Source organism: Carassius gibelio, chromosome B5 (assembly GCF_023724105.1).
Source record: "Carassius gibelio isolate Cgi1373 ecotype wild population from Czech Republic chromosome B5, carGib1.2-hapl.c, whole genome shotgun sequence".
Taxonomy (NCBI): domain Eukaryota; kingdom Metazoa; phylum Chordata; class Actinopteri; order Cypriniformes; family Cyprinidae; genus Carassius; species Carassius gibelio.
This window is the reverse complement of record NC_068400.1, coordinates 23,256,356-23,271,717: the sequence shown is the minus strand read 5'-3', so window position 1 is coordinate 23,271,717 and position 15,362 is coordinate 23,256,356. Positions and strand designations below refer to the sequence as shown.

The 15,362-nt window shown below is 37.2% G+C and overlaps 1 protein-coding gene and 1 long non-coding RNA gene across 4 annotated transcripts in view; one reads left to right on the top strand and one right to left on the bottom strand.

The window, feature by feature from the left end:
- Positions 1–632: 632 nt before the first annotated feature.
- Positions 633–11,863, top strand: LOC127957420 (adenosine receptor A2b). The gene is made up of 3 exons (XM_052555957.1): positions 633–775; positions 940–1,408; positions 7,233–11,863. Exons 2-3 carry the CDS (start codon positions 1,089–1,091, stop codon positions 7,960–7,962), a joined length of 1,050 nt encoding a protein of 349 aa, XP_052411917.1. The 5' UTR covers positions 633–775; positions 940–1,088; the 3' UTR covers positions 7,963–11,863.
- LOC127957427 (uncharacterized) overlaps positions 11,265–15,362 on the bottom strand; it is a 26,038-nt gene continuing 21,940 nt past the window's right edge. For all 3 annotated transcript variants that reach the window (XR_008153796.1, XR_008153797.1, XR_008153795.1), the window contains 2 exons: positions 14,844–14,948; positions 11,265–11,369 (listed from right to left, as the gene is read on the bottom strand). This is a non-coding gene — a long non-coding RNA (uncharacterized LOC127957427). The remainder of the gene's footprint in view (positions 11,370–14,843; positions 14,949–15,362) is intronic.

Here is a 15,362-nt window from a genome sequence, read left to right as displayed (position 1 = left end):
GTGTGTGGCTTTCCTAATCAAGTCCAATTAGTATAATTAAACACAGCTGGACTCAAATGAAGGTGTAGAACCATCTCAAGGATGATCAGAAGAAATGTACAGCACCGGAGTTAAATATATGAGTGTCACAGCAAAGGGTCTGAATACTTAGGAACATGTGATATTTCAGTTTTTTCTTTTCTTAATAAATGTGCAAAAATGTCAACAATTCTGTGTTTTTCGGTTAATATGGGGTGCTGTGCGTACATTAATGAAGGGGGGGGGGGGGGGGGGGGTGAAACCTTAAATGAATTTAGCAAATGCCAGCAATATAACAAAGAGTGAAAAATACTTTCTGTACCCTCTGTATAGCTCCCTCTCCATTTGTTTATCTAGCCTATATTTGTTTTTCAACTTAACTTACTATGATTTTACTTTAATGCTATTATTTTCTCTGCTTTCCAAATATTACAATTTCTTTAAATAAAGACACATCTAATTTGACTAGATTTACTCTTTATCATTTATTCTTCTTTATAGTTGTCAGCGGAAAATCCAAAATGTGTGTTTTACTTGAAATTGCTCATTAAAGGTATTTGCGGTTGTGTTGCAGCGCGTCGCTGGGCGTGGCGTCGAGCTGTGACGTAAAGGCTGTTTTCCGCGAGCTGCTTGAAAAGCCATGTGTTGCGCTCGCGCTGCGTCAGATTACGTCCCTGCCGCTTCTGCAACATGTATAAGACGCGAATGCAAGCTAGTTTAAAGAGGAAGCCATAAAAACAACAACTCTGAAATGAGGGTAAGTAACTCCACCTCATCAAAATGTAAATGAAAAGTTTCTTCTCGTCAGTGGGAACCTCTAGAAGTGAGGAAAGAAACAACGCGTCTTAATCTGCCTCTTGAATGTTTTTTTTTTTTTTTCAGACAATGAATACAAATAACGTTGTTTGTTTAATTCAACAGATGGCCGTGTTGGCAAATCACAAACTTTGGAGATCCGTGGATTATTGCGCATCGGTTCTTTTACCACTGGACAAGCAGCAGAGAGTGACAGACAGACTCATGACATCCTAACTACGGTCTGAAGGTCTCTCTCAGTCAAGTGAGCAGCAATGGATTCGCTGTATATCGCTATTGAGCTGCTGATCGCCGTGCTGTCCATCTCCGGTAATGTGCTGGTGTGCTGGGCTGTGGCCATCAACTCCACTCTCAAGAACGCCACCAATTACTTTCTGGTGTCTCTAGCCGTGGCAGATATTCTGGTTGGATGTCTTGCCATCCCTTTTGCCATTACAATAAGCATTGGTCTGCACTCAGACTTTTACGGATGTCTTTTCCTGGCGTGTTTTGTTCTGGTACTGACTCAAAGTTCAATATTTAGTCTTCTGGCGGTTGCCATCGACAGATATCTGGCTGTAAAAATCCCCCTGAGGTGAGTTTTTTTTCCAGTTTATTAGCATTTCATTTCATGTTCATTAACACGCAGTCATTCGTTATTCATTACTACCTGTTATTTACGTTCCTAAATTGCAGCGGTACAAAAAGCATTATATATGATATATCTTTCACATCTGTCTTGAAACAAGCTCTGACATTTCCTCGCGCGTGCACTTTGAACCTGTTCTTCGCGGTCTTCGGTATTTTCAGTTCTGATTAAACTATTAAGTAGCACACTTTTTTCATTAATATTATATAATTGATTCATCTCATCTTTATGAACAACAAAACGACCAGCATCTTTCATGAAAGGCTGCAATATCGATTTGTATGAGCGATCAATATGATTGATGCTCGTGCCTCTTTTGCAATTCGTTCAAAGTTAATCTAGTTTATCGAAGTTAAAGACTTATTCTGGACAGAGCGAAATCGGCCTAATTTTCTTAATCTGTGTTAATAGGTAAATTTAAGGAGGTCAATTAAAGAAAGAAGGTTGCTCGATGTCACTAGTTCCGTCAAATTTCTTCAAAATGAATGGAAAGTCTGACGAAATGACTGACATACTGACTGATAAACAAACAAGTGTGCATGTGTAACTTCACACATTCTCTTTCTGCTTCATGCCATGTATTTACTGAAGCACACTTATGACTGAATATTAGGGCTGGGGTTTCACTTCCACAGCCAACGCTGTGTTAAGTCCTGTGGGAATGCAGTTTCTCTCAGTTCACTGTGTTTTTAATGATAGTGTTGAATAAGGAAATGCTTACAGTAGCTGACTTTAATGTTAAAGCTGTTAAGTGCACTCTAATTCATCTCAGATCCTGGGTGGTCATGTTACTCTCACGGTTTCATGGCCAAGATGAACGTATGTTTCTCGTTACGCTGTAGTTACTGGAAATACAGGGTTTGGGCACGATTGCTGTCAGCAGATGAACCGAGAGGAACTAAGTTTCCTCACTTTGCTGCCAGACAGTATTCCCTGTTCAGCTTTCATTCACTAGACTGGTCATCACATCTCTCTCTTACTCAAACATCCTCCGCTCATCTGTCTGTCTCTCTCCATCTCTCTTGTCTTGTAGAAACACGAAAGCTTCAGGGCTGGTTGTGTTTAGCTACATGTCCACTGACCGAAGGGTCTAAATAGGGTTCAAGTTTCCTAAAACAGAAGGCTACTATTATATAAATGTAAGCGTGGGCTTGAATCAGAAGGTCTTTCCACTGTTCCTCTGAGTCTTTGGTTGTACTGTGAAATCGAAATAAAAGGTAATAAATGGCAGGATTTTCCCTTTTAGTGGTGTATTTTTTAATGTAATGAACTGTACAACCAGATGCTTCTATTTATTTTTATTTTTTTTAATTCTCTTTAAAGGGATAGTTCAGTTATTCTCCCTCATGTCATTCAGAACTGGTGTGAATTTCTTTCTTCTGTGGCACACAGTAAGGGTAAGTATTTTGGGAAATGTCTTTTGAACATACAATAGAAGTCAATTTTCATCAACTGTTCAGTTACCAACATTCTTCGAAATATATTTTCTTTTTTCCTGCAAAAAAAAATAAAAAAATAAAAAATTAAAATTAAAAATAAACGAAAGGTCATACTGGTTTGGAATGGCCTGGTACAGTATGAAAATGCTGACAGATTTTTAATGTTTGGATAAAGTATCCATTTATTGTTTTTATTGAGCATTCAATGACCCTTTTTGATTTGCCATAAATAAGTGAGAGCAAAGTGGATTGATGAACTAGTGATGCATTACAGGTCAACGTATCGATTTTTTTAAATAGTGGGGAAAAAAATCCATTAATGATTTTTCTTTTCACACTGTGAAATCAGGACAATGTCCTTAACTACTAATCAAATTATTATTGCATTCCAAAGGAAGTGGAATACTGTAATTCATGACTTACTTTCTTTTGTGTTACACCAAAGAAGATCATTTAGATAATTCTTTTAATTGTTAAGGAATGCTTTCGCCTTATTATAGTATTATAGTTTTATTTAAATTTCATTTGTGTACTATTATTTTTTTTTTTATTTCAGTTACATTCTTGTTCAGTTTTAGTAATTATTTCATTTGTCTTTTTGTATTTCCATTAATTAATAAAAAATAAAAATACTGAAAATATGACTGTTAATACAAATTTTATTGCATTATAATGTTAATTAAAAGAGAGCTGAAATAAAATATCAATATTTAGTAAAAACTTTTCAGTAAACAAAAATTCTGAATGTTGCCTAGGCAAATAACTGAGATATAAACTAGGGGTGTAACGGTTCACAAAATTCACGGTTCGGTTCGATACGATACACTGATGTCACGGTTCGGTTCGGTTCGGTTCGATACGTTTTAGATACAGCAAAATGTAAAAACATCTCAACTTTTCAGAATGCTGCAAGCGCACCGCGGGTCATGTGACAAGAACCAACCAATCAGCTTCATCCTTTCCCGTAACAACGTTGAGAGCTCAGCCAAGATGAAGGAACAGCTGATCATAGTTGTATATGGATTGCAATTTTGAAATAAATTCAGTAGCAGAGCTACTGCAAGCGATTTTTAGAGCTGCAAATCCATTTATCCTTCGCTGAAATTTCCGCGTCTCATGGAGAGAGCACGTCATTGTTGCTTAGCAAAGACAGACGCCTCATGAGCGCTTCTGCCCGAGCGCTTTGGAAAGGAGGATAAAGACGCGCTTAGCGTTTTCCATGCGTTTTTAGGCACGATATGTGAACGGCCCCTAAGGCGCTCGCTCACTCAGCACGCGCTGAAGGCTCGTTGCAAAATGTCTAATGCATTTAACAGACCAGAAATATAAGATCCTAAAATAACCAACAGGTCTGGTGTTTGGGTTGGATTCCCTGTAAGCTATAGTGTCTAAATGCTGCAGGGATAGTTTGCTGCGTGCATGTTTCTCCTTTTTTTCGTCTTTTCCCAGATAGTACTGACGCATATATCCCAGATATCCCCGCTGGTTTTTTTTTTTTTTTTTTTTTTTTGTAATCCCGCTGGTACCCTGTCATGTTGCAGATGCAACATACCGTTGTTTTTTTATCCACCACTCTCTTGCCATCACCATTATAGCTTAAAGGGAATCCAAAGTGCACCCAAACACCAGACCTGTTGGTTATTGGAGGATCTTCTCATTTCTAGTCTGTTAAACGCATTGGCTATTTTGCAACGAGCCTTCAGCGTGTACTGAGTGAGCGAGCGCCTGCTGAGTAGCCTAACATAAACATATAAGATGGTGTTTTTTTCTTCTTCGGGAGTGTCAGGGGCGTTGCCTGTTACGTTGTTTGGGTTATTGGGCTACCTTGTTGAACGCATATCATTATATTTCTTTCTCTCTCTTTTTTTTTTTTTCAAATATAATTAATTACTCCAACGAACCGTTCGGTATACATAATGCGTACCGCGTACCGAACCGAAAGCGTCGTACCGAACGGTTCAATACGAATACGCGTATCGTTACACCCCTAATATAAACATATTTCAAACAAGCTGTTGTTTTTTTTGCGCAACTCATGTGTTGTTTATTTGTGGCGAACTATTGTTTAAATGCACCTGTGTTAGGAGAAAAGCAGTTGAGACCTTCTCCCTTCAGAGCCATTGTGTCAACTGTTTTCACTAGAACTGGAGCCTGATGGCAGAGCTCTGTGGTCTAAAGCGGACGCGAGGCAGCTGAAGAACGGAAGGGTTAGAGGAGGGATTTGTGTGTGGAATAGAATGAAGGGGTGAGAGAGAGAGATGGGGATGCCAGCGGGTTGTTGTCATGCCACAACTAATCCACTCTTCCCTCCATTCATGTGCCCTGAGCGTTGAGGAGATCTGGTGCTGAGAGAGAAAAATGTGCTAAAGCTGAAAGAAGTGTCCAACAAAAGGAGACTGTGCTCTTGGAGCTAAATGCAATGACATCATGTGTCCTTGCATCTGGGGCAAAAAGAGAGAGAGAGAGAGAGAGAGAGAGAGATAGAGAAAGAGAGAGAGAATTGATTAAATGTTGTGCTACAAAAAAAAAATAGCTTTTTTCAAGCTATGTGTGATGTGTCTATTCCTGAGAATATAAAATAAATAAAACTAGATTTTTTCATTTTCAAGGCTATGCTGTTGCTCCTATAGAGTTGCTAAAGAAGTCCAGGTGTTGCTACTGTATATGCTTTCTAAGATGATAAAAAAAAAAAACCCACTATAATCTTATCTTTAAATGTTTTATCTCAGTTTTAAATCAGTAGACCAGTTGCTTAGAAAAGCCACACTTTTTTTTTTTTTTGTATTAACTTGTAAACAAAATTTGTGCTACAAAAAAAACAATATATAGTTGTTCTTAAGAACACTGCCCTAAGTGTATGGAATATTAAGAGTGATGCTTGTGTAAAATAATAAGGTTCGTTATCTGTGGGCCAACATGATGTCATCAGCTGGGTCTGATGTATTAGTCACTTCAGTCCATCAGGAGAAGAGTGTCCAAGTGAAAGCTTGAGCCATCAGTCACTTCTTCCCCTTCTCTAAACCTACAAGTACAGTCACCTCAAGAAGGAGCTGAACACTTACATGTTCATGAGAGGTATTACATTACATACAGAATATAAAGCTAATGGCTAGTGTAAAGAAATGTTGCACTTTTTTTGCAAGGTTTTTTTTTTTTTTTTACCTAGTTGGTGTTGCAGTGATTATCACTTTTGACACGATCTGCTTGTGACAAACACAGAGTGGTCTTTTCTTTTTTCGTTAGTGTGTTGTTTTATTTTGAACAATGTGTCTGTTGTTTTATATGGAAGCCCTGCCTCCGAGTAAGTAATAATAAAAAATCTTGGTCACACTTTATTTTAGGGTCCAACTCTCACTATTAACTAAACATGACTATGACTTTTGTCTCAATTAACCCCTTATTTGCTGCCTATTAATAGTTTATAAGGTAGTTGTTAAGTTTAGGGTATTGGGTAGGATTATGAACGTCATGCATTATATGTACTCTATAAGCACTAATAAACAGCCAATATGTTAATAATAGACATGCTAATAAGTAACTAGTTATTAGTGTGAATTGGACCTTATACTAAAGTGTTACCAAAATCTTATATATATTTTGACTCCGTGGCTGAAAGTTTTAACAAGCTTTTGCTATTTAATTAAATATATATAATGTGAGATCCAAAAATCTAGTAGCAAACTTTTTAACGTTAAAATCAAAGACATTTTTGGAAGTACATAATAATAATAATAATAATAATAATAATAATAACAAACAAAGGTAATTCGCACTTTCTTTAACAATATTCTGAGAAATCTGTAAAACAAAGTCAAAATTGATAGATTAAGAATTGTGAGATATAAACTCAACTTTTTTCTCCCTTAACAATTCCAAGTTTTCATCTTACAATTGTTTTTTGTTTCCACCATGAAATAAAAGTTACTTTTTATCTCACAATTTAGACATTATATCTTGCAATTCTGAATTTTTATATATAAACAATTGTAAGGGGACAAAAAAAAATCTGAATTATGATATTAAAAGTTGCAATAACCTTTTTTATTTATTTATTTTTTTCCTATGGCAGAAATAAGCGAATGTGCCTTAATATGAATAAATAATATTCTGCAATATTTCTAGTCATTAATAATAAAGTCAAATTGTGACATTGATCACGTAGCTATTTGTACAGACTAAAGCAAGTAAAGTAAATGCAAAATAGGAGCATTTTAGTAGTGATCTCAGACTTTGGACTCTCCAGTGAACTCAACCATCACTAGCCGTACCTTCAGCCAGATTCAGATTCACAAAGTTATTCATCTTTGTTCTATGTCCTCTCTTCTGTACAGGTATAAGGAGCTTGTCACAGGGAAAAGGGCAAGAAAGATCATTGCTATTTTATGGATCTTATCCTTCATCATTGGACTCATCCCATTCGTGGGCTGGAACCGTAAAGACTTGGCATGTTTCAGAAACAAAAGCAGCTTAACACAGACTAGCAATAGCAGCGACGCTGCGGAGATGGAAACGGGCGTCCTGCAAAGCTGCTGCCTCGAGTGCTTCTTCGAGAAAGTGGTGGACATGAGCTACATGGTGTACTTCAACTTCTTCGGCTGCGTGCTGCCACCTCTGCTCATCATGCTGGGCATTTACGCCAAGATCTTCACGGTGGCACGGAAACAGCTGCGTCAGATCGAGCTCAAATGCAGCGTGAGTAGCGGTGAGAATCAGCACCACGGCCTGCTGCAGCGGGAGATTCGCGCCGCCAAATCGCTCTCCATCATCGTGGGGCTGTTCGCTCTCTGCTGGCTGCCCGTGCACATCCTGAACTGCCTCACTCTCTTCTACATCGATCTGAAAAAGCCCAGCTTCATCATGCACATCGCCATCATCCTCTCGCACGCCAACTCCGCCGTCAATCCCATCATCTACGCCTACCGTATTCGGGAGTTCAGATTCACCTTTAGGAAGATTCTGAACCGCCATTTCTTCTGTCGACGGGACGAGTTGTATCGCAGCTCCACTGGAAGCAGCTGTCACAGAGACCAGATTACAATGACTATTGACCCTCTGCTTTAGACAGCCTGGTCAAAATATGAGAGAAATGTTTACAGCCCAAAGAACTGCAAACAGCTTGATCATGTATTGAGATGAAGACATTGTGGACACATTTTCAGAATTTAACATTGAACTGTGAAAAGAAAAGAAAAAGCCTCCGTCACTACAAATCTGTGGTAAAATGTATAGATTGAATTTCCAAGCAGACTTTTGCAGCAGCTATTGGTCAAGCCTTAGCGCAAGGATTTGTGGTTGCTGGACCTTTGGAAGTGCTGAACGATCAACTGAAGCACGTATGAGAAACCCACATGAGGATCCTGCAGAACAATAAAAGACTCATTTTGGGCAGCTTTGGTTAAATCTCTAATAATCACTTGTCTGTAGAACAGCCCAGAGGAACAATAGGCTGAACACGCCATCATGGAACAGAGAACACAGAAACTGTTTCTGAATGCTTGAATGTATTAGGACCTTTTGTTGTTTTTTTACGGTTGAGATGGTTAGTTTAGAGCGCTCAGGAACACACACAAGGTAGGAGCTCATTTAAGAACCCATAATAGAAAGGAAATCATAAAATGATTTTCTGTACAGCCAAAAAATTACCCCAATTTTCATTACTTAAAACGCACTGCTGGTCCATTCACAGCTCCATTAACCAAACAAGTTCAAATCTAAACCCAAAATGACTCCAAAAGCTACACTGGGTACATAGTGGCCCCAATATTATACGGTAATATATTGCATTACATAACAAAAAGTGTCGTAACACTTTGTTTGAATTTTTATATCATATTGTTTTATAGTTTAAAACCAATAAACATAGCTATTTTTCTTTCAAATAAATGCCACTTTGATGTTTTGTTATATAATGCAATTAATTACATTTAGATATCTGTAAATGTTGCTGAAGCGTACAAATACATTTTGGGTCAGCATGTTACTAAATGACCATTACACTCTTTTCCCTTCTAACATCTACACAGTCCATGGGTCCAAAATCTGAGACAACTAGTGTTTTTTTTTTTTTTTTGCATTTTGATACTTTGATATCATCATAAGTTGAGCTGCATGAACTTCATAAATTTGTCAAACCTGATGATCATGTTCTCCAGTATAATTTGAGATGATCATCTGATCGTCTACAGTCACATGATCAATGATCACATTTACTTTTCTAATTAGTGACCAGAAGATTTGATATCATGTTTGTTTCTTTAAACTTAGAACCTGTTTATTAGATTATTTGCAAGTCAAATTGGATTTAAATGGCAGGTTTTCACTGGTCTGGGATGTTTGGAGCTCAGTGTATTATCAGTGTGTGTCTGCTCATGTGTCCCAGCCCTTAGGAATCAGTTTGTTATTGAATGTCCGACTGTGACAAACTACCCAACCTGAAACAAGAGCAGCTGACCTGCAGCAAAGACTGTCTCCTCTGGAGAGATTTACAGTGTCACACCGGAGCTGGATAACTCTCTGTAGTGCCAATAATACCACGCTATTCTATTAATCACCAACCACCTTTACAGTACAACTACAGATCAGCCGGTCATTCATCAGTGCCTTAACTGGATCATCTAGACCACATTGTGAAGAATAACATAGGCTTCTAAAACGATTAGAAGCTCAGAGCTGTGACACACTGACTCGAGTGTGTGCTCCTCAGACATTGAGCCTTGGAGATGTAGGGTTTAGTCCTAGTTTTTCCATCCATTATATGTTTGTCCAGTTAAATAGGAAAAATAAAGCTATATTTATTTTATCATCTGAAGAGATCCTGCTCTTCCATGAACATATTATATATGTCAGGTTATATTATATAATCTGAGCAAGTGTAGGTCATGTCAGTGCCTTAAACTGTTCTTTTGAGTACTGGTCATAAACATTTAAAAGCAACATCAAACATTTTTTGCACTTTCCCCCCCGATTTGTTTCTGTATATATACACATAAAAACAACAACAACAAACTTTATTGATGTTTGGATGGTTTATTTCAATATTTATTGTGTTTTTGATTGTTATGTAAGCTGATTTTTGATAGTCATGGCTGTTTTAGATGTAAAAACTCACTAGGTATATTCACATGCACTGATTTTTGCAAATGGGAATGAATGCAATCCGATTTAAGGTTCTGAAAGCGCTATTTATATAAAACCTGAAAGTTGTGCGGTTTGTAAAACAAGAAACATAAGCATATTGATAAGAGGTAAAATGCATGTAAACATACACAACCATGACACTGTGCCTTTTCATTTTGATTTTAGATTACACCACTTATTTAATTCTCATTCAGATCAGTTGAGGCGTTTACATGAAGACCTTCAGTCTGACTGAGCCATTATAATCAGATTATTTTGGTGCATGTAAATGTGTCTATTGGTTTATTTGCTATCTGCAGATTTGTAAAAATAAGGACACAGTGATGATGGTCAAACATGACCAGAAGTTCATAAACCCACATTTAAAGGTCATTTTAAAGTCATGGGAATGTATCTATTTATTTTTGTTTTGTGTCCAGGTGAAATGCGAAAAGCAGCAAGCAGTAAATCTAGGATCACCTTACATCCTCTTTTTCCGGGACATGTCTTGGCTGTGATTTCTAAATTGCCTAAAATACCCAGGGTTTGGCTTTGTTTTCTTACTGACATGCTCTCTACATTCCTCACATACATTACATGTATTCGTGTTTGCATTGCTTTGACTTTCTTTTGTTTGGTTTTTTGGAGATCCCTACTTCTCACACACCATGATTGGTTGATTATGTACAATGCCTGCACGCTATTGGTCATTACTTTCAGCAACTATAAAGCCAAAACCTGGATATTTTAAGCAATTCAGAAACTTCGGTCAGGGCACATCTGGAAAAAAAGAGTCACCCTAAGTAAAACTGTGATGATTGGCAGACAAATTGATTGGTCCAAAATCCCACACACTATAGCTGTATTTTTAAAGGGATAGTTATGCAAAAATGAAAAGTGTGTCATCATTTACCTAACCTAAATTTGTTACAAACCTGTACAAAATTGATTTTGTCCATGTTGGTAGCCAAAAAGGTGACGGTAGCCATTGACTTCTATAGTATTCTTTTCCATACAATGCAAGACATTGGCTACCTTCAACTGTTTAGTTACCAACATTCTTCTAAATATCTTCCCAATATCTTCAACCAAAGAAGAAAAAAATCTTACAGATCTGAAACAACTTGAGGGTGAGCTGACACAAATGTCATTTTTAGCTGAAGTACTCCTTTAACGTTGATCAATCATGACTGTGATTGTCACATTCTTTATCTGCTTTCAGTATGAACAGAAAAATGACTTCTTACTGGAAACCGTTGTTTGGGACAGGGCTCTGGTGTCTGACAGATGCACTGATGTGTTCGCCCCCGACTATGACATGCCTTCCTCAACCACAGCTGTGCCAACAGTTTCTATTTATTGAGGGGAAGAAAGACACTCTTAAGCAGTATTTTTGTGTTTGTAGTCTCTAAATGATGTAAATGTACACATACTTGTTACACTTTGTAAGGGCTAAACTACCGGAGTGTGCCAGACCTCTTGGACATTCCAATGGAGACGAATCTGTATTGCACTGCAACTGTGTTAGCTGAGGTTTTATTCCATGAAGTACAGTCTGGTGAAAGCAGGAAAACTAAAGGCCTTTTTTAACCAGTCAAGTGGACCTGAACTTTATTCCTGCCTTTGGAGCAAACAGAAAAGAGCCTGTGCTATTAAATGTGTAAGTTTTGACGTGTGTGTATTTGTCACTAATCTACATACACTGTGATGTTCTCTTGTACGTGTTGAAAAAAAAAAAAATTTTGTGACAAAAAACTTTAGCATCAAAATGGAGTCTTGTTATTTAACATGAATAAATCTCTATGTATGGTGAATTATTTTATTAATAAAAGCTGTATATATCTTTTGTGCTGCCTTCTTTCAGTCATTTATTCAGAAGGAAAGTGTGTCTAGATGTGTGTGTTGTGAGTAACTGCACGTGCAACCTTAGAAAAACAAAACACAAAGTCTGAGAATCTAGCTTAGCTGATATATACTGTTTTCATTCATTTGGTGGTTACCATATTCCAGTTCCCTAAATGATAAACACTAATAATCTCATTATTAAATACCACATTCTCAATTCACAAAAACCCCACAAGAAACTAATACTTAGTTTATCTACATTTAGAAAGCAGTACCCATTAGTGTGCAGAATCAATATACACTATGGAATATTTGTCTGTATGTATACAGGCAGGTATGTCAAACACTAGGCAGGTTGTAGACTCGACGCACGATGCAATGTAGGTTTTTATTTTCCATTGTCATGGTGGAAGTGAAATCTGACAGAAGACAGATGAGGTGTGTGTCGACACTCCTGTCAGAGGTGGAAACTGAAATATACATCAGCATGGAGTGACACGGCAAGATACATCACATCTACATACATCTCACATGATAGATTTCTTCATCTACTGCTTTGTGTTCGTTCTTGTTTCATTTTTTATATTTTAGTAATCAATACCTCTTCCATTTAACTTTTTCACCAAATAAAGATCCCTTGTAAATACTGTTACAAAAAATAAATAGAGTCCGCATTAGGATGTTGACGTCAGGAAAAGGATAAAGATAAAGATGCAATTTAATAATAGTAAATAATAAACAAAAATAAAAATAAGTGATTTGAATCATATGAAAATAAACATTTAACATCTCATACAGTATTGCTTATACATAACGTGTAAGTGAAAAACTAATGACAAAATAACAGAAAAAATTATATACTTTTTTTATATATATATATAAATGTGCAATTTACAGGTATGTGCAAAAACAAAATATCATGTGTTGCCCATGTTCTCCTGGCCTGTCTAGAAGTAATTACTCATTAGGAGTGTTTCTAACAACCTCTGGCCCACGTGTATAAGTGTGAGAAAATATATGTTGTTAAAAAAACGTTCCAGTTTTTATTTGCGCTCCATAAGATGAGGCATGTTACTGTTGCTGTGAAGAACTATTTTTAGAGGAAGAACAGTATTTAAAATTAAAACTAATTTACTTAAAGTAATATATCAATTCATACATTTTTGGTTTTAACTTTTTTTTGGTGTGGTTGGCGTTTTTTTTAAGCAATGAGCTAGAAGAGGCCGTGCTGTATTGTGAATCACAGCTGAAGGGAGTTGTTAGGCACGACGTGACGTGAAGCAGCACAGCACAGCACGGCCTCTCGTACCTCACTGCTTGCATAAAAACAACAGTCCTCTTTTAGTGTGTATAAAGTTCACTTTTCTTTTTAGTAAGCATGATCAAATCTAGCAACTTGAATGTTTAATAAATAGTACACTAAACTATTTTATGAACACAAAATCCAAAAGCACAATATTTCTCTCATGTGGTTTCACTGTGTGTTGATGAGAGTCAATCTAGGAAGCTTTGCTGGTTTAGTTATTTTAAAAGCAATTTTTAACATGCTATGACACATCATCCCTCATTTAAAAAAAAACCAAATCATTAAAGTGCAACAACAACTTCGAAAAGACGAGTCCATTTTAATCCATAATGACTCCAAATATCTGAATTCCTGCATGAGTGTTCTCTTCTCCCGGATCAGTTATTTATGTGCCCTGAGAGAATAACAGTCATCTGCTGATCTGAGACCTGCTGCCTGACTCAGACAGACAGCCAAACAGTATAGACTCAAGATCAGATGTGTTTCACTATCATTTATTGTGTTATGATAAAACTGCACAATGCAGCCATCTGTTTTCAATTTATGGTGACTGCACACATGAAAAATGCATCAGCGGGATGCACATTCACCACGTAACGGAAATATCAACAGGATTACAATGAAGGAGAATATTAGTGTCACACAAAACAAGAAGACTGACACTGAAAAAGCCTATGAAGAACAGACTGTATTTGCTTGATAATTCACATTCTCCATTAATTATTGGTCTACTACAGGTTGACTGGACCCCAGACCCTTGATACAGAGACCACCAACCCATCAACTCATGTCCGATGAGAATCTCACGTCATGTTCTCGTGTTTTATCTCTGGAGGAGACGGCCGCTGAGAGCAGGCAGCTTAATCACATTTGAGACATTTTCTAGCGCATCAAGCAAACGCTAATGCATTACACACAGGACTATAAATAAACAAGGAAACCATTCCTCTCAGATCACATGGGCATAAAACGCATTTATATTTCGTTGCAGCTCGATAATAAAGTGAGGTCATGCTATCAGAGTGAAGCAGTGCTTTTTGGGGTAGTCTCTGGATTTTCTTTCTCAGACTTAAGGACTAATTTTAGGCTCATTTGCTCCCCTGGGCTCAAAACTAGGCTGATGCACATGCTACAGACACTGTTGAAACAGGGCCACAGCATCAAAAGACAGACAGTCAATTGAGACCCGAAAACAAATAAAATCGCTAGAAGTAACCACAGCAAGCGGCAGATGAAGAGCGCTAAACAAGAGATTTAAAACAAAAGCAGGCAAAAAAAAAAGTGGTGTTGCAACTAAAACGGTTTTCAATAATGAATTAGTCAATTTTGCATATAAAAAATAATGTGGTAAACTAATTGGTAATACTGTCAACTATTTAGCATCAATTGTGCAAACGTTGAAGTAAAACGTATTGATGTCAATACAAAATGGAATAGTTATGTTAAACTGTACTAATATTTAACAATATTACTGTATCAAATAAATGCAGCTTTGCAGAGCACAAGAACATAAAAAACTTAATTATTCCTAACCTTCGACCCACAGTGTGTAAACGCATAATGACAGAAATCATTCTACAAACCAAGAAACAGGATGAGGGTCTCAGGGTCTCAGGGTCTGTGAGTGCAGCTGTGTGTGAGTGTGTATGGAAACAGAAAGAGGAAGTGACCTCACCATCAGACTTTCGTTTCTCCGGAGCACAGAGAACGAGAAGGCAGGGTATAGGCAGTAGTGACGGGACGTGAAGCACGTGTACAGACGCCCGGATCCACTTAACACCTGACAGAGAGAGAGATACACAGAAATGTGAGACGAGTGTTGTGCCATCACCGCTGCATCTCTAGAGGATTTCAGCTTCTAAAAACAGACTGATTTTACAGTGTCAAACAGTGCAGGCTAAATACAGGTAGTATGAGTCAACAATCAAGACATCAGACCAAACAGTGCTCTTAATAAATGTTATTTGTAATTTAAAATTTTAGATTTAGATCTAAATTATGTAGGTAACTGTAATGTTTATGTTTTGTGTTGCAGCCGGTCACCAGTTCACTTTTTAAGTTTATCAAAAAATGTAAATTCTGTCATAGTTTACTCACACTCATGACTTTATCAACCTAAATTACTTTAATATGAATACAAAACAGGATTATTTTGAGAAATGCCCCCCCCCCACCCCAAAATAGAATTGTTGGG